The 21,609-nt window shown below is 34.4% G+C and overlaps 1 protein-coding gene across 4 annotated transcripts in view; it reads left to right on the top strand.

Moving 5' to 3' along the window:
- Positions 1–21,609, top strand: part of Akt3 (AKT serine/threonine kinase 3) — a 265,681-nt gene that overhangs the window by 109,184 nt on the left and 134,888 nt on the right. For 3 of the 4 annotated variants that reach the window (XM_010642597.3, XM_010642598.3, XM_010642601.3), the window contains exon 3: positions 18,945–19,070. In XM_010642597.3, the coding sequence (XP_010640899.1) occupies positions 18,945–19,070 (126 nt within the window). Of the gene's footprint in view, positions 1–18,944; positions 19,071–21,609 lie in introns of those variants that run through there. The other variant, XM_010642602.2, reaches the window with a different exon arrangement.

Genomic DNA, 21,609 nt, shown 5'->3' with positions numbered 1-21,609 from the left:
CTTTTTATGTTTGAGAGAAGGGGTTTTTTTTTTTTTTTTTTTTTTTTTTATTAAGGCAAAGCAGCCTTGTAGCGAAATGGTTTAAGCAGCTGCATTGTAGGGAAGCACAAAGAAGTTATTATTGTGTCTGTTAAGGGGGGGTAGGGTGGAGGGGGAGATATTCGGCTGCTGTTGATGCCGATTGTTGACTTGCCATCTGCCAGATAGGGAGAAGAAAAAAATGACAGCTCCAGCAGGGTGTTCAAGAGGTTGTTTGGAGAGACGCATAAACATGTGCAGATGTCGAACTGAATAATGGCTAGAACTTGAGACGATTTATGATGCTGCTGATGTTTGTGCATATACAGAATGAATGTATGTGTGGACTTGGTTAACCAAGGGTACATACTAATTATCATTGTTTTCCTGCATGACCCCTCCCCTTATTTGGTTAATTAGTTTAGAGTTTAATACTTCCTCTTCCCGCCCTTATTCTCATCTAGTTTGAGAAAGCAGCTTCTCTTAAGGACAATATAAAGTTTCTTATTTCTGTACATAGGTAGTGGCAAACCAGTTTGGTTAATATTAGGTTTGAGCTGATACCTGGTAACAGGTGCTTTTGATTAAGTAGTCTGTTGAATTGCTCTTAATGAATATATTAACAGTTCAACACTCATCATTATTTAAACTGTCATGTGAAACTGGATTAGTTTGTTTTATGGCCTACCACTAGGGATGAGTTAGAAAATACCATATTTATTTTACTAATTCCATGATACTTTGAGCCTAGATGTCCCTACTTCTGAAGCAAAGTTGTATAGTAACCTGGTGGATTTGGTTAATAATCTTTTTTGGTTGTCTTTGACTATAAGTGACAGACCTACATTTTCATCAAGCATTAATGATTTGGTTATATGTTTTCTTTTGGTCCATTTTTATCATTAGAAATTTAATATATCTGAAGTGCTTTTAAATACTGTGATTATATTTAAGTATAAATAAGTACATTTGTTTCAATGTCTCTTTCATTCCTCTGACCTTGAGAAATCGAGAAGGAACAGTGATGTTAGGTAGAATTTTTCAAAGATACTTTGTATAATACCTTAAATTTTTGTAAAATTTTGAAACCGTACAATATGAATGAAATGACTAGAAAATGAAAAGAGGAACTCTGACTTGTTTTATCTTTTTTCCATTTGCATTTATATAATGAAAAAGAAAATGTTCAGAATTATAGATTGCTCAGTTTGGTTTTTGGTAAACTCAGGTTTTCCTAAAACAGTAAGGGTTTGTTGCATAATTATAACTGTGGTTGAAAGGCCAACATACTTGACAGAGCTTTGTGTCAAGAGTAAGGTGCTTCAGAATGGACGGTCTTCTGCCCTTCATAAAGAAATAAGGACGGGTCTAGTATTTGGAAAAACTTTCTCACCGTCAGTTGCCTTCCAGTGACTCTGGTCCATATTTTCTAAAAAGGTACAGTCAGTCATCAGCTACACTGGCCCTCTCCTTTGTCTTGTGTATTTTTGTTTTTCTTAGAAGGCCATGAATAGGTCCATACTTTGTCTATAAGTGATATAGTCAGTCGTGATACTCCTGCTAAGTTTGGGGCAGGCAACACACTGTTTTCCAGGTAGAAGTGTTCTTCAAGTGAGAGAGTAGATTGCCAGTGGTAAGGATGTTAAACGACCAGCTGACAGCAAATTTGTCTGGGCTTTAGTAGTCAGATTTTCTCTTTTCTTCAGAGCCATTGCCAAATCTTAGTAGTATAAGCCAGTACACATAGTATGGTGATTGAAATGTTAAAGGCAGAGTGTCTTTTTAGGTATCCAGGCCAGATTTAAACATCACTTAACCTTGAGAAGTCACTTAAATGAATTTTTTCCTCTTTTAAAAGAAGGAAAACTGCTGTTGAAGGATTTTGAAAGAATTAATACATGAGGTGAAATATCTGGAAAATTTGGAGAAAATCAGTAGTAACTGTTAGTGATATTTTTGCTAGACACTAGAGGTCTAGAGGCCTGTAAGCGTCGCCTTTGGAATATTTGTCTGTGATGCCCTCCGTGGCTATTGCAAAATGAGCGTACACAGTTCTAGGGGCTGTTGTGGAAATGATCAGGGATACAGGGTTTTGTTTTGTTTTTCTTGTTAATTTAGTGACTTAAAATTATTCCATAAATCTGGAGAAAAGGTGATGATTTAAAGACAACATGGAGAAAACTACTGAATATAAATGTTTTGGAGGTATATGAGTGGTAATTCACTTAGTTTTTGTCATTTTTAAAAGCTTAAATTCGCTATGATATTTTTAATTCTTTCAACTTAATAGTAGTGTAATTTGGAGCTACAATTTGCTCTATGTTGAGGCCAATAATTCAGCTGTATTTGAGTTATAATTATTTTAACATAAGATTTTAGAACATATTATAGTTACCAAATATAATGGTTTTGGTGACTAAACATTAAAAATCATATTTCTTTTCCCCGTTGAGTTTTAAAGCATTTTTGATTGCCAGGACTCTTTATTGTACAGATGAACAAACTGATCAAGCTCTGTAGGAATGAAAATGCTGAGATAAGCAGAACTGTTTTCTTGGAGGTCTGAAGTGGCTTTGGTTGACTTGAGGGGGGTCATGAAATTCAGGAGAGTATGATAAATTTCCACAGAGATGTAGGTGGTGGTTCTTTAAGGTTTTTCTTTGCAAATTGTTTCTTTAGGAATTTGCTCTATTAAATACTGCTCATTAAATTTGGAGGATGAGTTAAAGATGTTATTCCTGTCTAATTCAGTGTCTAAGAGTGGCTCATAGGAGAATAAACTGGCTATAGTAGAAAAATATATTCCACTTTGCATCCAGTCTTTTAAGGATATTTAGATATTTAATGGCACATGTGATGGCTACCCATGTTCATACACTGATAAAGTTAGTCTGATTTTTAAAAATTAATGGCAGATTTGCAAAAAAGAACTCAAGAAAAAAATGGGATATTCGGTAGCTTATGAATTGTATCACACAGATGAGGATGTAATTATTTTTTTAAAAACTATGAGGCATTCTCATAATGAATGAAACTTGTACTTGGTATATTTCAGGATAACATTTAAAAAGGACTTTAGTAACTTCTAGCTTTAATGATACATAGATGTACTTGAACTGTGCCTTAGAAAAATCCTGCATGAATAGTAATTTTTAAAAATATTGGCCAGTATGTTGAAAACAGAAGAATATTTCACTGTCTGACATATTCTTTAAGGCATCTTGCGAAATGTTTTGGCTTAAAATTTTTAATGTGTTTTAGTTTCAAGAAAATCTGATTAAAGATGTTAGTAAACTCGGTAGCACTTTTTAGAACAGAAGATGATTAAGATACAAAGGCGGGAAAGGCATAAACCGTGAAGTTTTGTTAGTGTGTTGGCTAAGCTAGTCACTTATTTGTTTGAGACTGAAACCCAACAGCAAAGTTCATAATTTTATACTTTTAAGTTTAGCCTGCAGAGCAGCAGCTGTTGTTTCCTGGCATCTTTCTGAAGAGATATTTAAACTTAAATATTGTGTAAATGTATATTTATTATAGAAAAGAATTTATAAAATGACCTTCTTTCTCTTCTCTGAATTGACTATATGTTCTGCTGACATTAAGAAAGCTCATAGTACTTTTTGTTGTAGTAAGAAAAGATTTGGAATTTAATTCTTTCTTTGTCCTTAAAATATTCATGTTATTGTATACACTTAAGACTAGTACTATTTAATTCTAGTAGTACAGATTTTAAAAACCTAATTTACTCAAAGTTATGTTAGATGATCACATAGATCCCAGTAGAGAATATGCTTTAAGTTCTATGTAAAAGTACAGACTTCTCTTAAATGTAAATTTTTTTAAAATGTAAATTTAAATCTGAACAAGCACACATTTCTTCTAAATTGAAACCGTGTATCAGGTGAACTGCTGCTGTATAACTAAATTCGCTATTTAAATGTAGTACTTTAAAAAAAATCTCCTTCATTGAGTCACTATTTCAAGCTAGTTTGTTGTTGTTTTCTTTTAGGGTTAGTGATGTAAAGATTGGACTTGGATAATCACCAATTAACTTACACATAAAACTCTGACATGAAAATTAGCCCTTTTTATGTCCTTAAATTAAAGGTCTGTCACATCACTGAATTATATAGGGTTAGTTATTTGTTGTTTTCAAAAAGTCTTTGTTAAGTGAACTGTAGGAAACATTTTTCTACTTTTTATGAAATAGGTATTTTCTGAGGAAAAATAATAAAACACCTGATGTGTATTGACTTAAATACTAGAAAATAAATTTATAGTCTTTTTGCCATGCAAAGTTTTTTTTTACACTTCCAAAGTCAGTTATCATTGCTTTGATCCTATATTGCCAGTTTGTTATTTGTATTATCTTTTATTACTTAATAAGCAGGTAATAATAAAGGAGCCTATTGATTATTGGCTGCTAGAGAAAATCTTGCCACTAAATGTTATATCTCTTTGAACTGTTTTATCTTTACTGAATGATTGAATATTCTAATGTCTCACAATTTGTAAATTAAAAAAACTTCTAAGAGAGCATTACAATAGAAACTTAGTATTTACACAGTGTAAAATCACTTATCTAACTTCGCATTTCATTGTATTTTGGATGACATCTATACAATTAAGCCTCAAGACATTTCCTTTCTGAAGTCTTGGTTTTAAGAAAATTTCTGTTTAAAATTACTAGAAACATTTGAAAAGCATTATTATGCTTGTAGAGGTATAAAAATAATGAAAATACATATATTTATGTACAATGAGCCAGTTATTTTCATTTTGTTTTTTTCAAATTTTTATTGCAATGGTAGGTAAAGATTGCTGAAATTTCTCTGTGTTAGGTAATACTGCCCTCAGAGGGCCAAGGTAAGTAAATTCATTTCTGACATTGTGAAGCAGCTTTTCTGGCATTTATCTCATCTGTAAGCTTATTTGGGAGGAAGAGAATGAGTTTATTTGAATGATTAGTGTTTGGTTTATGTTTGCATTTCTTTGATTTAATATTAAATTATCTGTACATTTCAAATTGATGACATTGAAGCACATTTATTTCTTTGCTAAGAAAATGGTAGCATGACTGGCCATAAATTGCCATATTAGATGGGTTTACAGAGAGGATTAAAAAATTACTTGGGAAAGTAAAGAAGATTTTATTTGGATTTGTTTTGCTTTTTGTGTTTTTGATAATAGTTCTAGTTTCAAAATTATTTGAAGCCATACTTTTGAATGTATAGGGGCATTTATTGAAATAAGCATATATGCCCTTCAATTTTACAAATGTGAGCATAATCACATCTTTAAAATATAAATGAAGAATAATTTACTTCACTAGATATGAGTATATATATATAAATACAGCAAAAGTTGAAATATACTGTAATTCCTAACGGAGTTCAGAGCATTTGAGATTAAATGATGGTTAGCTTGTGCAATAAAAAATAAACAGCAGAAAAGTAGATATCTTTTGCTTTTTTCTGTTTGTAGTAACTTTCTTATGCAATAATTTGAGTGAAACATTAAAATGTTAATAGTAATTCAACGAATTGCCTTTCTGGAGTTACTTGATAGTTAATTAAGAAAGGATTTCTTCGGCAGTATTGTCAGTTTTTATCTGGTTGTTTCAGTTGGTTAAGCATAAGTGATAACGTAATTTACTATTAGTAATAATAAGGGAAGAAAACAGGACTTAAGCAAGTGACAGAAATTGACAACTTCCCTCAAAACATCAGTACCTGCTCTGCTCAACTAATGTGGATAATCTAGACAAATGTAACCATTCCACTTTATTTTATAAAATTGATTTGCTTTTATGTAATCGAATATATGCATATATTAGACATTCCTTAAATCTCTTCTGATTGGTTTCCTTAGCCATTCTGTAAAATATTTTAATCTGGTAACAAATGTTTATGTAATACTTTCTGTGAGCCAGATGTTGTTCTGTGTGCTTTATAAATATTCATTTATCTCTCCCTTACTATTGTCCTCATTTTCTAGAAGAGGACGCTGAGGCACCAAGAGATTGAATGACAGAACTGGCATTTGAACCAAGGCTCCCACCCACTACAGGACACCACTTTAGTTTGAAAGCAGGAGCAGGGTGATAACAGTAGGATTTTGCCCTCTAAGTGCATCTCTGTTATTGTCGCAACTCTGCCCTTTACTAGCTGTTCTCCATGTGTTGTACCCTAATGTGGAGTGTGAACCAAGGACACTCCAGCACCCATCTGGGTTAATGGAAAGTGATCTCCTGAGGGTGAAGCCTGAGCGCAGCCTTAGCTGTGGGCCATCAAGTTTTCTTTCCTTTCTCTGCCTAACCATTTCGTCCTTTCACCACTTAACTTTCTCTGATGTGGTCTCAATCAGTATATCCTCTAAGGAGAACAAAGGTGGGAAGAGAAGTAGGAAGGATGTGGATTCATCCTCAGAATAGGTTTGAGGCAGTGACCTTTTAGGATTCCATATTAACTGTAAATTTATAGGAGAAACTCATTGTGAGAGTCTTAAGATAAGCCCTTGTGCTGTTATTTATTTATTTATTTTGTACCAGGGATTGAACTCAGGACCTTGCACTTGCCAGGCAGGTGCTGTGTCTCTGAGCTAAATCCCCGGCTCTATTCACTTTTCTTCTATAAGGCAGTGGTGATGAACCTATGGCATGCATGCCACAATGGCTGTTGGTATTATTGAAAACTCTAAAAGGTTCACTACCACTGCTATGAGGCAGTGATTTTGATATAAGGGTGGGATGGGTTGAGCCACCTGTGAGTTTCTCTAGTGAGTTTCTACCCCTCCTGATGAGCAAGGCCTGCACCCTTGTCTTCCATTTCTTAATCCTTGCCACAATGAGACAGCCATTATTGCATATTGGATCTATCACGTGTGTTCTGATGGAAAGATAAATTGAGCCACATTGTGTTATAGTGGTATTTCTGTTTAAAAGAGCTTGTCTGACATGAGTATAGTCCTATTTTGAATGGTGGTATGTTTATTTCTTCAATTAATGGTTATTACTAACCTGCTTTGTGGTAGATACTGAAATAACATGGTGAATAGGTTTGTGTTACTGGCATATTGCTTCCATATTTGATATTCACTAAAGTCCTTTATAATGTGGGATATTAACTTTGATTTAAATATTGAGAGTATGGTATGATAAAACAAAGGAAAATTTACAATAAGGAAGTTACAGCATTTCTAGTGAAATCATCTTTCTTAATGGCCCATTGCTTTGCAGTAGTTTAAAATTCCATGCCTATAGTTTGTTCAATTCAGGGTAGAATTGGAGACTTTTTGCTATTATGCAGAAAGCAGATTAAAAAGATAGCTCTGCTTTCACAATCTACCAAGGGCGTAAATGTAAGCAAAATAATAATTTAGCTCACATTTAACCCAGCAGGAAGCTGAGTACAGATTGAGTAATTCTCTACAACATATCTTCTGCTATGTAAACTAATCTCACAGTTTATTCTTCATTAAATTGCCAAGATGCTGTTTTCTGTTGGATAGTTTGTGTGGATGCTTTTTCTCCCTCTCCTCCTCTTTCTTTCTTCCCCTCTTCTTTTCTCCCTGTCCCCTCTCTTCCCCCAGTTAAATTTGAAAGTACAGTTCTGCCAGGATATTCTTACATGTAAAAGAATAATTAAAGGATATCACTTTTTGATTTAAAGCATGTTTCCGAAAAAACAAAGGGAACCAGGATTTGATTAACCAGTTTATACAATGTGGTCAAACATCCAGAGTCTTAAAGGTAGTTGGTAATTACCTTTGCAGGCAGTTTTTGGAAGACAAAAAACAATTATAACGCAGATAAAGTATTGACATACCAGGCACAACGGGATCATAGAGAAGTTTCTTTCTAATATCTTGTGATATTGAATGCATAGGTATTTTTCTCATCACTGCTTCAACTTCAAAGCAAAATATGGATCCTAGCCTTCTTTAGGCAGTAGATATGAAAACTATACTTAATGTAAAAATGACAAGTTCATGCATTATGCAGTGGAAGCAGAATTTCTTGACTATAATATACTTTTCAAAATAATCACGATGGAACATATGTGGTAAAGCAGAGGAATGTGGATACATCTGGAAAGCTTTTACAGCATCTTGGAAGCACAACACAAAATCAGCAGCATTGTAACGAATTTCCACATGGCCATGCAGTGGTGATGTTGACCAGTTCAACGCAGACAAACCTCACAAAGATGAGTGGGTGTAATGCTTCATCTTGAAATTAGGACAGCAGCAAACCATAGCTCTTTCATGAAATATTGAAGAATCATATGCTAATACCCTCCCAGTCCCTTCTGTTACAGTAATGCATCAAACCAGCAAATACTGCGCACCCTTTTCTCAAGGTATAAAGGTTGCTGTTTGGAAATGCCGAGCAAGAAGAGAGTTTGCCATCAGTCATTGTGATATTCTGGAGCACCAGCAGTGATTAAAGAAATTGCCACGGATTTTCAGTTTTTATTTCTTCTTTTGAGATGTGGCCTTCCTATGTTGCCCAGGCTGGCCTCCTTCTAGTCCTAAGTGATCCACCTGCCCGAGCCTCCTGAGTAGCTGGGGCTGTAGGCACCACCACCCACCCAGCTTCCAGTTGAATTAAAATTTCTCACCTCATCCCCTTTTCTCTAGTGTTTCATTCTCACAGCTGCCTGCTAGACTTAAAACTTCATGCAAAGTAGACTATGCCTATAATCTTTCATTGCTGCATTCTTACTGCTTGTATATATTTTAACACTTTCTACTTTTTTTCAAACAAAAATGTATACTCCATCAGTGCACTCCATACAGCCCCGCCCTTTTGTATTTTTTATGTATTTATTTTTAAGACAGGTTTTCCTATGTAGTTCAGGCATGCCTCAAAGTTTGATCCTCCTGCCTCTACTTCCCAAGTGCTAGAATTACAGGTATATCTCACCATGTCTGATTTATTTATTTTGAGATAGGATCTCACAGAGTGGCCCAAGTTGTCCTTGAGTTTGAAATCCTCCTATTTTAGCCTCCTGCTGGATATATAAGGGATGTGCCACCATTTGTGGTGCTACTTAAGTATTTTCAAATGAATGAATCTATTAGGAGCCCATTTTCTCCAATTCTCAGTAACTTCTTTGATATTTGATATATGATGCTCATTGAGCAGCACCTTAACATGAGTGATGGAGGCAGGCCAGTAATGCTTCTGTTATATTTTCTAGAGTTCTCCCAAATTGCAGAAGTTGTTCAAACAAACACACACCAAAAGCCAGTTCACAACAATTGATTGGTCAAAGATATTGTATAGGAATCACAGTAGAATTTGCCATTTTTAATTTGCCCGCAGTTGGGTGGTGAAAGGACATATTTGAAGACTCAGTAAAAGAGAAATGATAGCCTCAAGGTTCAAATTTTCAGAAGCTGGAAAATGTAAATAATTTTAAGTAAAGACATACAAAATAGAAAAATGCTTGGATTCAAAATGGTGCTAGTTCATTGCAGTGTAAATAAAACCTTCAGGATTATTTTTAAGACATCTAGTAAAGCAGGATAATGATATGTTCATTAAGAAACATTTCTTTGAGAGACATGAACAAAATTCTGCTTGGAACTAATTGGACTCCTCTATATTAAAAAGTCACGGGTAACTTTAAAGACTAAAGATGTTTTATTATATTTATTATCATGTATTTCTCCAGTAACTGTATTTGGGTTTAAGATATAGACTAATGGATTATCTATTCAGTATTTGTTGCACTAATATTTATTTATTAAATCCACTAGTCTGCTAGTGGAAAAAAATAGTCTGCTAAATTTTCTTTTATGTAGCTCATATTTGTAAATTTGATTGGCACCTGTCAACAAATAACTAGATATTATTTATATTGTAAACTATGAATGATGCAGATTTTATAATGAAATTTAACATTAAATATCTTTATGTCTTTTTAGGTTCAACAAATTGACCCATGAAGATTTTTATTTGAATATTATTAAAAGTAGTTTTCTTAAAACATCTAAATTGATTTTTACTGAAAGCTGGCATATTTTAGGTTTAAGCTACTCATTGAAAATTCATAAAATAGCACAGTACTTGTATTTTCACAGTATTGTGTGTGTGTGTGTGTGTGTGTATATATATATATATATATATATATATATATAATTTAATAAAAATAATTCAGAAAGGCCAGGTGTGATAGTATTTGCCTTTAATCCCAGCTATTTGGGAGGCTAAGGCAGGAGAATCCCTTCTCCTAGGAGTTTTGAGAACAGCATAGGCAACACAGGAAGACTTTTCTTCCAAAAATAAAAATGAAGGAAAAAATCAGTGATCTTGCTCTTTTCTTTGGGAGATTGTTTTCATCTCTGATATCCTGTCTGTGTCTTATGAAAGAACTATTAATAAAATCAGTGCTGTGTTTAGATATTGCACTGCCTTCCATTTCTTTAGACAAAGATTCATGATTTAGATGCCTGGCACTAGTAAAGAGACCCCCCCCCACTGGTGGAATAAACTTATTAATTGTTGCTTTATTTTTATAACTATGCCCAAATAACGCAATACGGATCATAAGTTACATTATCATATCTGCCATTCCATTTAATAACAAAATTTAACACTTTATATTTGCCAAATATGTTGTTTTTAAATTAATTTTATTAGTGCATTTTAGGTATACTATTTCCTCACTGATTTTAAATTTTCTTTTTTTTTCTTTCTCTCATTGAGTTTATTGGTACATTTTAGGTATACAGTACAGTTACATTCATCATTGGGATCTTGTACCTTTACCTGACAGGTCATGGTTCTCATTTTTCCCCTTACCCCTCCTCCCTTCACCCCCTCCTTTCTTCCCTATTTACAAAAACTTTTTTTTCATATTTTTAGTTTTCTCATACTTTTTTTCCCTTATTTCCTTTCCCCACCCTTCCCTCTTCTTCTACGCCTTTAGCCCTTTTCTTCCTATTTCACATTGTTAATTATACCATTTGGATCTTATTTATACTTTTAGTTTTTTCATACCAGAGAAACTATTCGGTATTTACACATTTGACTTATGTATTTCACTTGAGTATGACCTCAGTATGCATCCATTTTCCAATGAATGACTAATTTCTCATTCTTTATGGTTGAGTAGTATTGCATTTAATAGAAAAACCACATCATCTTTCTCCAGTCTCCAACTGATGGGCAATTGGACTGTTTCTAAGTGTTAGGTATTACAAACTGTGCCATTATAAACATGGGTGAGCATATATCACTGTGATAGGATTCTTTTAATTCTTTTGGAAAGATACCCAGCAGAGGGATGGCTGGGTCAAATGGTAGCAAAGGAAGAAGTTAAATTGTCATTATTTGCTGCTGACATGATACTCTACATTGAAGATCAAAAAGTTCCACCAAAAGACTTCTAGACTTAATTGACACTTTCAGCAGAGTAGCTGGACTCAAGGTCAACACTCAAAAATCAGTAGCCTTCTTGTACACAAATAACAGACTCACTGAGAGAGAAATTAGGTAAACAATTCCTTTCACAATAGCATCCCCCAAAAATGATGTATCTAGGAATCAATCTAACAAAAGAAAAGACCTCTACACTGAAAACTACAGCACTCTGAAAAAGATCAAAGAGGATATAAGAAAATGGGAAGATATCCTCTGCTCCTGGGTAGAAAGAATCAACATAGTGAAAATGGCCTTCCTACCAAAACTGCTCTATAGATTCAATGCAATGCCAATTGAAATTCAACAGTATTTCACACAACTAGAAAAAAGAATCCAAAAATTCATTTGAAACCAGAAGAGACCTAGAATAACAAGAGCCATCCTAGGCAACAGAGACAAGGCAGCGAGTATAACAGTTTGCAATTTGAAACTAGTACTAAGCCACTGTGATAAAAACAGCATGGTAATGGCAAAGAAACAAACCTGAGGATCAGTGGCATAGATTGGAAGATACAGAAACAACTCCAGATGTACTCAGCTACCTCATCTTTGACAGAGGAGCCAACCATCCTCAGTGGAGGAAAGACAGCCTCTTTAATAAATGGTGTTGGAAAAACTGGATTTCAACTTGCCATACATTAAAACTAGACTCTTATCTTTAAGTATACACTAAACTAAGATCCAAGTGGATTAAAGATCTAAATATTAAGAATAAATTTGCTGGAAGATAAGTTAGGCGGAACTCTTGAAGACATTGGCATAGGAAAAGACTTCATGAGGAAATCCTCAGCACCTGAACTACCAAAAAGAATCAACAACTGGGATCTCATTTTAAAGCTTCTGCACTGCAAAAGAAACCACCAACAGAGCTGAGAGACAATCTACAATGTGGGGGAAAAAATTTTACCAGCTGCTCCTCAGACAAAGGACTATTCTCTAGAATATATAAAGAACTCAAAAAAATCAGGCCTCCCAAATATAAAGACCCGATTCAGAAATGGGTCTGAGAAATGAACAGACATTTCTCAGACAAAGAAGTAAAAGCAGCAAGTAAATATATGAAAAAATGTTCCACATCACTGGTCATTCCAGAGATGCAGATGAAAACAACACTGAAATTCTAACTCACCCCAGAAAGTATGACTTCTGTCAAGAAGACAACCAATAACAAATGTTGGTGGGGTTGTGGGGAGAAAGGAACCCTTCTCCACTGTTGGTGGGAGTGCAGACTGGTGCAACCACTGTGGAAATCATTGTGGAGATACCTCAAAGAACTAGGATTAGAAGTACATAATATATATTGATTCTTATGTCTTCCCCATCTCCCTGCTCTCCCTTTATATTTGCCAGATATTGTAATGATAGGGAAAACTTTAATAGTGAAAACTTAGGAAATGTCACAATGTAAAATAACTTGTGCCCTCACTCTGCTGTGGGGGAGACACCTAGTCTCCCCCTTAAGTTTTGTAAGTGAAAAGAACCATTGTTATCTTTGTTAATCAAACAAGCTCCCTTCCCCCTGGCTAGAGTAGGTAATTGAATAAGTCTTAAAGGTGACTTCCCTGACAAAGAACTGCATCTGGGATGAAATTCAACTGCCTTGCTATCATGTTTTGGGTATCAGCAATGTGAGCTGTGAAAATGCAGTGTAACCTACTGAGTAATATCAAAGCTGTAAAACCCTTTACAAGAAGGAGTTGAAACCCTATGGGGCAATCGATCAGGGCACCGCCATTAGGTGTCATGGTTCCCCATCAATGGAGTAAACTTTTTTATTTTACTTCCATTCTACTACCTCTCTGTGTATCACTTGCCAATTCCTTCTGTAACAGTAAGAGCTTTTGTGGCCTTAGAAAAGCCCGTTAGGTAGGTACTATTATGATTGCCATTTTTCACCTGAGGAGCTGAGATGTAGAGAGGATAAGTCCATGTGAGTCAAATCCAAACTGTGTGGCTCTAGAATTCTTGGCTTAATCGTCATATCATTCTGTCATGCTTAGCGAGTCTTACTGATGGAGCAGGATTAGGAAAGGAACTCAAGCCTGATCTAAGGAGTTTGTTGACCTCATTATTGATGATAACGATTTGTTATGACTTTCATTATACAGCAGAGCAATTTTTTGACATAAGGTTTCTTTTGTTTTGAAAATGTGTCCACATGTCTTATCACAGTGACAATATGGCCAACTTTTTTGTATAAACAATAATGGCTTTTTCCTGTATTAGTATAAAAGTTGTAAAAGAGTTTTTTTTTTTTAAATTTGGGCCAGGGATTTAGCTCTGTGGTGCTGCTGCCTGCCTCACAAATGCAAGGTCCTGAGTTCAATCCCTGGTACCCAAAACAAAACAAAAGCAAAAACAAACAAAAAATTTATGTAATAAAATATGTAATAATATAAAATAATATATAATAAATATATATTTCATCTGTCCTTTTTCCCCTCAGAGAACACAAATAATATACTTTAAGACTTAGATTGTAATTAAACATGAAAATAAAATATTAAAGCCCAGATATTCTCCAGAAAGTTAAACGTATTATTTATTTCAGCTCTTTGATAAGACAGTAATGCCTCTTACTGACATCCATATAAGATGAGAATGCGTCTACCCTACTCCTTGTGGGGTGACTAGCTTTTGAAACCAATATTATAGCAAGTATGAGTGATCATTGGTAACTTTAAACGCTGTACTCCTGTGTCTTTTAGAGCAATCGGAATTTTAGTTAGCTTTAGAACTGTTCATAATTAGGGTCTTTTATTTTCTTTATATTTTATAATAAGAAACCAGCATTTTTTAAAAAAGTTTGTTTTAATTGAATTCTGCATCAAAGTTTTATGGGTTTGTGAAAGATAATGCTATAGTTACGGAGATTTCATTTGGATTGTGTCTGTATTTGTCTTAGTGAGATCTAAATTAATCCACCTATTTGTGTTTTTAGCATAGTCACATTTAACGTAGACTGGGTAGGGTAAGTTTCCAATAGATTTATATTTCTCTGCTCTTCTCAACTAGTACATATTTCATTTCACATCTAACTTTCTCTCTCTTATGAAGTTATTTAGGTCCAGTTTCCAGAATATAACCTACCCTTAAATTTGAATCATGCGCTCATCTTTGTGAGAACACAAGGCTGAGTTATGTCTAGGGGTCTTTCCCATTTTGTATGTATGAATAAATACAGACATTCTCTAGTTCTCTAGGAGAACCTTTCAGAGCTTTCAGTGATACAAATAGTCTGCTGTGGCGCCTGTGCCATGTTTGCTACCACTGCTCTGGAGGGAAGACCATTGGCACATTTTATTTATTTTTTTATTTTTATTTTTATTTTTATTTTGGGGTTCAAACTTGGGACCTTGCACTTACGAGACAGGCAGCAGAACCACTGAGCTAAATTCCTGGTCCCCATTTGCACATTTTAATCAGTCATTTTCAGTCCATAGACACACCCCCAGCTCTTGCTTTACCATTTTCCCATGTCTTCAGCTTTTAAAAAATCAAGATGTGAGTCTCAGTAAAGTGTTAATGAATATTGAGTTAAAGTCTGCAATGTGTGGACTATTTAAGTTGAAGATAAGTGAACAGTGAGAAATGAGCCCTGTCAACTTTGTTGGGGAGCCCTAAGTTGAATGCATATCATTTGTGATAAAGATTTATGTAGCCTATCAAAATATGAGATGGGAAAAAATTCTATACTCAGACCATGTCCCATGTCCAGTAAAACAGGACAAAGCCTTAGAGCCAAAATAACTATTTTCACCTTGTTTTTATAGCCAACATTCTTTCAAAACCATTGAGATTGCTTTTAAAAACATTACAAGAAATAAATCTTACAAATTACAGCAAAATTTCAAAATCTGCAGCCATTATAACTAAGTAAAACTGAATTCTAGACAAACCTCTCTCAACTCCACAATTCACAGATTCTCTCCCATTTACAGTCGTGAGTGAGGTAGAGGTGTGTGTGTGTGTATGTGCCGTATGTATTTCATTCAGAAGGTATAACTGAATCTGTATACCTGTCCTCCCATGAATTTTTGTTGTTCAGTGAAGAATCTTTTGGTTATATTGTATTATTATATTATTAGAAGCTGCGTTATCTCTTTATCTATCTGTCTATCTAGCTATCTATATTAGAAACTGTGGTAGTTTCCTAGGGCTGATGTAACAAATTACAACATAGTAAATGGCTTAAAATAGCAGAAATTTCCTCTCACAGTTCTGGAGGCCAAAAGTCAGAGAAGAGGTATGTGCATGGCCAAACTCTTTTTGAAGGCTGGAGGGGAGGGTCCATTCCTTCTTCTAACTTGAGCCCAGTATTCTTGGGTGTGTGGCCTATCATTCCAATCTTCATCAGTGGTCACACTGCCTCCTTATTTTCTCCATGTGTCAAATCTACTCTCATAAGGACATTTGTCATTGGATTCAGGGCTCATCCAGATAATGCAGGAGAATCTCCTCTTCTCAGAATCCTTAAGTTACTGAAAGAGGCAAAACACAGTCTGTTCTATAATGTAACGTAATATTCAGAAGTTCCAGGGATTAGGATGGAGCTGAAAAATTTCTCTCACCTGATAACATAGCTCATAGCCATAGTGCACATGTGTGTGTATATGTGTGTATGTGGTGATGCTGGTATAAACAAACATGGTACAGGTAGCACATACAATATGTAGAGTATATCGCTTTATGTATTTACAGTACTTTTATCGTTATTGAAGAGTCACCTCCTTCTACTTAATTAAAAAAAAACGTTTGCTATGAAGCGCTATGCTATTTGGGCCCATAGAAGCCTTCTGTTATCTCATTATCTTGTGCTATGGTATCTCTTGATGGTTTTATTTCCTCTTGGGCTTGATTTACTCTCCTCTTGTTTTGTTCATCTTCACTATAGGCTGTACATGTGCATAGATAGCCGAGGTGTATGGTAGGCTGTGCATCTTGGTTTAGGTCTGCACACTTTGTGATGTTTGTACAATGACAAAGTCAACTGAGAATGCATTTCTCAGAACATTTTCTGTAGTTAAACAAAACATAGCTTTGTTTTGGTTGAATTTCAAAATAGATATAATCCTTACCAAAAAGGATGAGAAAGTGAAAATACACAGTAAGTTAGGTAGGAAGCTGGAAGCAGATTGTATTTACCCAGTTGTAACTGCAGTGCTTACTGAAGGCTTATCATGACATTGCATATAATCCAAGGAAAAAAGACTGACAGTATTTGTTGGAAGTGATGAAAATTGAGCTTTTAAGTGAAGTTGAGGACTTTGGAAAATATCTACCATTAGAGCTCAATAGCTTCTCGGTGCTTAACCAAGGGGTCAACATTTGGTGTTCAGAATAAGTTGATAAACATGTTTCAAAGTCATGCACTGTGTAAAAGACTAATTCAGAGTGGGAGATAGGTCAGCAGATATTTTCATACAATAGAGCGAAGAGAGTTCATCAATAAGGTTTTGAATTCCATACTAGAACTGACCTTTTAGAAACTACCCCTTGTTGATTTCTGTTACAGTATCGAAGAATTATATCCAGAACTATTTGAATAGCCATTCTTCTCTTTTCCAGCTACGTGTCTGTTTTAGTTATATTTTTTTCCCTATATTTCAACCAAAATGACACACAGCAACAGACTGAATGTGGTTAGCAGAGAAGAGAATCCAGCTATTTCTGTTAAGACAGACATTAAGGAGATTTTTTTCAAATACAGAGCAGTGCTGCTCTTCTTACTTTGTTTTTTGTTTTAGAAAAGTTATTTTATATGAATGTCATGTTACATGTAATGAATTTTTTACTTTTAAAGAAATAATAAATGTATTAAGTTTTATCATTCTTAGTTTCTAATACAATAAATATTGGACATACGCTACATAAAAACTTGAGTTCTGAGTAACATATAAGGTGTAAAGGAGTTCTAATGTAAGTCTGAGAATTGCTGATTTAAAAGGTGATTCCACATCTGAAATGCATTCAGGGTGAGGTCACGTTTGATGGTAACAGACTTGTGCTTTACATTAAACAGTAAGGCATTACAGAGTACTTTGAGCAGAAGCATTATGAAATCAAAGTGGTGTATACATGGGTAAGATTCGTGTGAAGGTGAAAGGTGTCTTAGAGTGAGAAGGGTGGGGAATAGAGCGGGGTAAGGCAGTCACAGAGAATTAGTGGGAGGTCAGATGTAAGCTATTAAAAATGGTCCAGTTTGGTTTAGACTGACAGACTTATGAAGTCCATATTGACCTAGCTACAGATGGCATAGGAATGGGAGAAGTCAAAGACTAGATTTAAACTTGAGTCAAGAGTAGTTCTGTAATTCAGCATCTGACATTTAATGGCAAGATAGATCTAGTAGAGAACTAGAAAATGAAACCAGATAGCCATTCAGCTCTTGTGGTACCATGGAGCACTTTTGATTAGAACTAGAAGAGTCTATTCTGATGCTAAGTGAAAGCTTATCTACAAATTTAATAAAATATATATTTATTGGCCATGATGAGGTGTGATCAACAAATATGGTGAATGTTTAAATAAAATAAAATTTGCCACAGGAAAAAAGACACATTGCCACTAACTATCTTCAAAATACTCCCCCTCCCTTTGAACATACCTCTCCTGTCATTCCTGCCACTTTGGGAAGTAGTTATAGAAGTTCTCTTTCTTGAGTGTCTTTTCATGGCTGTGTCACTGTCATGCATCAATTCAAATTATACACGGTGATATCTGCCAAATAAAGATCTTACCATGTGCCCTTGTTTACCTTATTCACTCACTGTGCCACTGTGTGACTTCTGCCTCTTCTCTGAAGCAAAAATGACCCTGAAAGGTAAACCTTTTAAATCATTTTAGAACTTTGAGGCAGCCACAACAATGCAGTGGTATAGTCTTCTTATTTTTTGTGTGTGTTACTTTGTGTATGATTTTAAACCTTATTAACTCATGTTCTTTCTTGACATTTCATGTTTTTCTTGACTTATTTGCAGCATTGTTTGAAAGATAATTTTCCCTTGAAAAACAAATTATAGTCAATTTAATAATGAAAACTTTTAAAAAGTTACACAATCAGTGATACACAGAAGAGAAACATCTATTTCATATTCTTTAAGAAGTATTTTTCATCAGAATTTATAAGTGATGTGTGGATGATTTATGAAGTCTTTTTAAAATGGCCAGAAATAAGCTCTGGCAACCATTTGATAAAATGAAAAACTAAACAAAATGTGTATTCAGATGAATGAGTCTCTGAAGGAATAATAATGCAAATGAATTACCAAAGTGTGAAATCATTAAAAAAATATATTTGGGTTTTTATTGAATCTTAATTGTAGGCTTATATATTTTGTTTTGTAAGCTCAGTTAAAAGAAAATTGCCTAATTAAATTTGTGGAAGCCAGTGTTGGCAGGTTATATATATTGTACCATAATTGTTTTGCATGAAAACTGCTGTTCATTTCTTTTTTTTTTTTTTAGCATTAACATTCTTGCTTTCTTCATGTAGGAGAATATATAAAAAACTGGAGGCCAAGATACTTCCTTTTGAAGACAGATGGCTCATTCATAGGATATAAAGAGAAACCTCAAGATGTGGATTTACCTTATCCCCTCAACAACTTTTCAGTGGCAAGTAAGTTAATTATAATTGTTGATTCACCTTCAATTTATTTATTTATTTGTATGATTTTTATCTATCAAATAGCTTAGGGTATATGAGAAGCCCATGGGATGCATATATATATATATGATTATAATATACATACTATAATCACAGGAAATTTTTCAGCTTTGATAGAAATCTCAATAGTGTAGTATAGAATTCTTGAAATACATAGTCTTAGTGTGATATAGTTTAATGTTTTTCACATTTAGAAGTCAAATATAATAAATACAATTTCCAAAGTATGTACTTCAATTTATTTTCCCAAATTGTAAATGAAGACTTTTGATCTTAGTCACAAGATGTTACAGTACTCAGTACATTTATAATCAAAGTTTGTTTTTTTTTTTCATGATTTTAGGCCATTTGCTTGAATGTATGATTTAAAACAGTGGTATACACTAGAAATTTTCTGGGGAGATTTCATGTTTCTTCCTAACAAGTATCACCAAGAGTGTTTATCATTTATTTAGAAATATTGTATTTGTTTGAACATAGCACAAAATAAACTGAAAGATGACAATGATAATGACAGTAGTTGTTGTTATGTTACCACCAGATTCTTCAGACTGTTCAGGCGTACTAATTCATCACTGAAGGGAATTTTCAGCATTTTAAAGTCATAGTATTGCATGAGAGCTAGAGTCTGTATCATTGAGATGAATTTTTTTAACTGGATAACTTGTTTTATCTTGGCTGTATGTTGTTAGCCACATTTGGAAAAGATATGAGGGAAATTTGAAGCTAAAATACAATTGCATAACAGAAAAATCCAAGAAAACAATAGTCTTTGAATGTTACACTTTTGATTCCATTTACCGCAATGAAAACCTCAATCTTTTTATACCTTTTCTGCCCCCTATTTAAGAAAAAGATAAACTAAAGTTCTTGGGGGAGCCATTTAAGTAATAAAGATAAGTATGTAGGGCTTTCAGTTTTCAAAAAGGAGACTGTTACCATATTAAGCATCAATTATAGAAAATATCTTTTCCCCCACCAAAATGTTAGATATAGATGGCTTTGTTTTAGTAGGAAATTATTTTTAAAAAACATAATTTTTATTGGTACATTTTAGGTATACAAGACAGTTACATCATCATTGGGATCTTGTTCCTTTACATGGCTTGTCTTGGTTCTTATTTTTTTCCCGTTCCCCTAGGCTCCCTTCCGCCCTCCACTCATCCGTATTTACAAAGACTTTGCTTCCATTTTTTTCTTTTCTTGTATTTTTTCTCTTCCCTTTTACCTTTCCCTTTTTACCTTGATACTTATTTACACTTTTAGTTTATCACACCAAAGAAACTATTTCATACTTACACATGTGTGTCCTATGAATTTCACTTGAGTATGTCCTCGATGTGCTTCCACTTAGCTATAAGTGTCTGTAGTTTCTCGTTCTTTATGGCTGAATAGTACTCCACTTTATTTAAAAAAAAAAAAAAAAAAGCACATCTTCTTTATCCAGTCTCCAGTTGATGGGCAATTGGGCTGTTTCCAAGTTTTAGCTATTACAGACTGTGCTGCTATTAATATGGGTGAGCATACATCGCTGTGATATGATTCTTTTAATTTTGGGGGGAAGAAACCCACTGGAGAAATAGCTGGGTCAAATGGGACTTCCAATGCTGGTTGTTAAGGGTATCACCATATTGATTTCCACAGTGGATGCACCAGTCTGCACTCCCACCAACAATGAAAAAGGGTTCCTCCCTCCATCCACACCCCCGCCAGCATTTGTTATTGGTTGATTTCTTGATAGCAGTCATTCTTTCTGGGGTGAGGTGGAATCTTACTTGTTGTTTTCATCTGTATCTCTTGAATGACCAGTAATATTGAACATTTTTTCATATATTTATTTGCTGCTTTTTCTTCTTTGAGAAATGTCTGTTCATTTCAGATGCACATTTTTGAACTGGATGTTTATATTTGGGGGCTCGATTTTTTTGAGATCTTTATATAGTCTAGATAGTAGACCTTTGTCTGAGTAACAGCTGGTAAAAATTTTTACATTGTGGTTATCTTTTAGCTCTGTTGGTGGTTTCTCTTGCCTTGCAGAAGCTTTTTAAAAAGATGAGAATCCCAGTTGTTGATTCTTTGTGCTAGTTCCCGTGCTACTGAGGATTTTTTCATAAAGTCTTTTCCTATTCCATTGTCTTTAAAGAGTTGTACCTAACTTATCTTCCAAGAAGTTTAGTGTTTCTGTTTTAATATTTAGATCTTTAATCCCCTTGGATTTTAGTTTAGTGCATGGTGAAAGATATGGGTCTAGTTTTAATCTTTGGCAAGTTGAAATCCAGTTTTTCCAACACCATTTATTAAAGAGGCTATCTTTCCTCCAGTGAGGATGGTTGACTTCTTTGTCAAAAATGATGTAGGTGAGTATGTTTGGAGTTGTTTCTGCATCTTCTAATCTATTCCACTGATCCTTGGGTCTGTTTCTTTGTCAGTACCATGCTGTTTTTAACACACAATGACTTTGTAGTATAGGTTTAAGTTGGAGATTGTGATA

This window comes from Fukomys damarensis, unplaced genomic scaffold (assembly GCF_012274545.1).
Source record: "Fukomys damarensis isolate Sample0158 unplaced genomic scaffold, DMR_v1.0_HiC HiC_scaffold_11, whole genome shotgun sequence".
Taxonomy (NCBI): Eukaryota; Metazoa; Chordata; class Mammalia; order Rodentia; family Bathyergidae; genus Fukomys; species Fukomys damarensis.
Note: the sequence above shows the minus strand (reverse complement) of the source record. Positions and strands in the feature narration are given on the sequence as shown.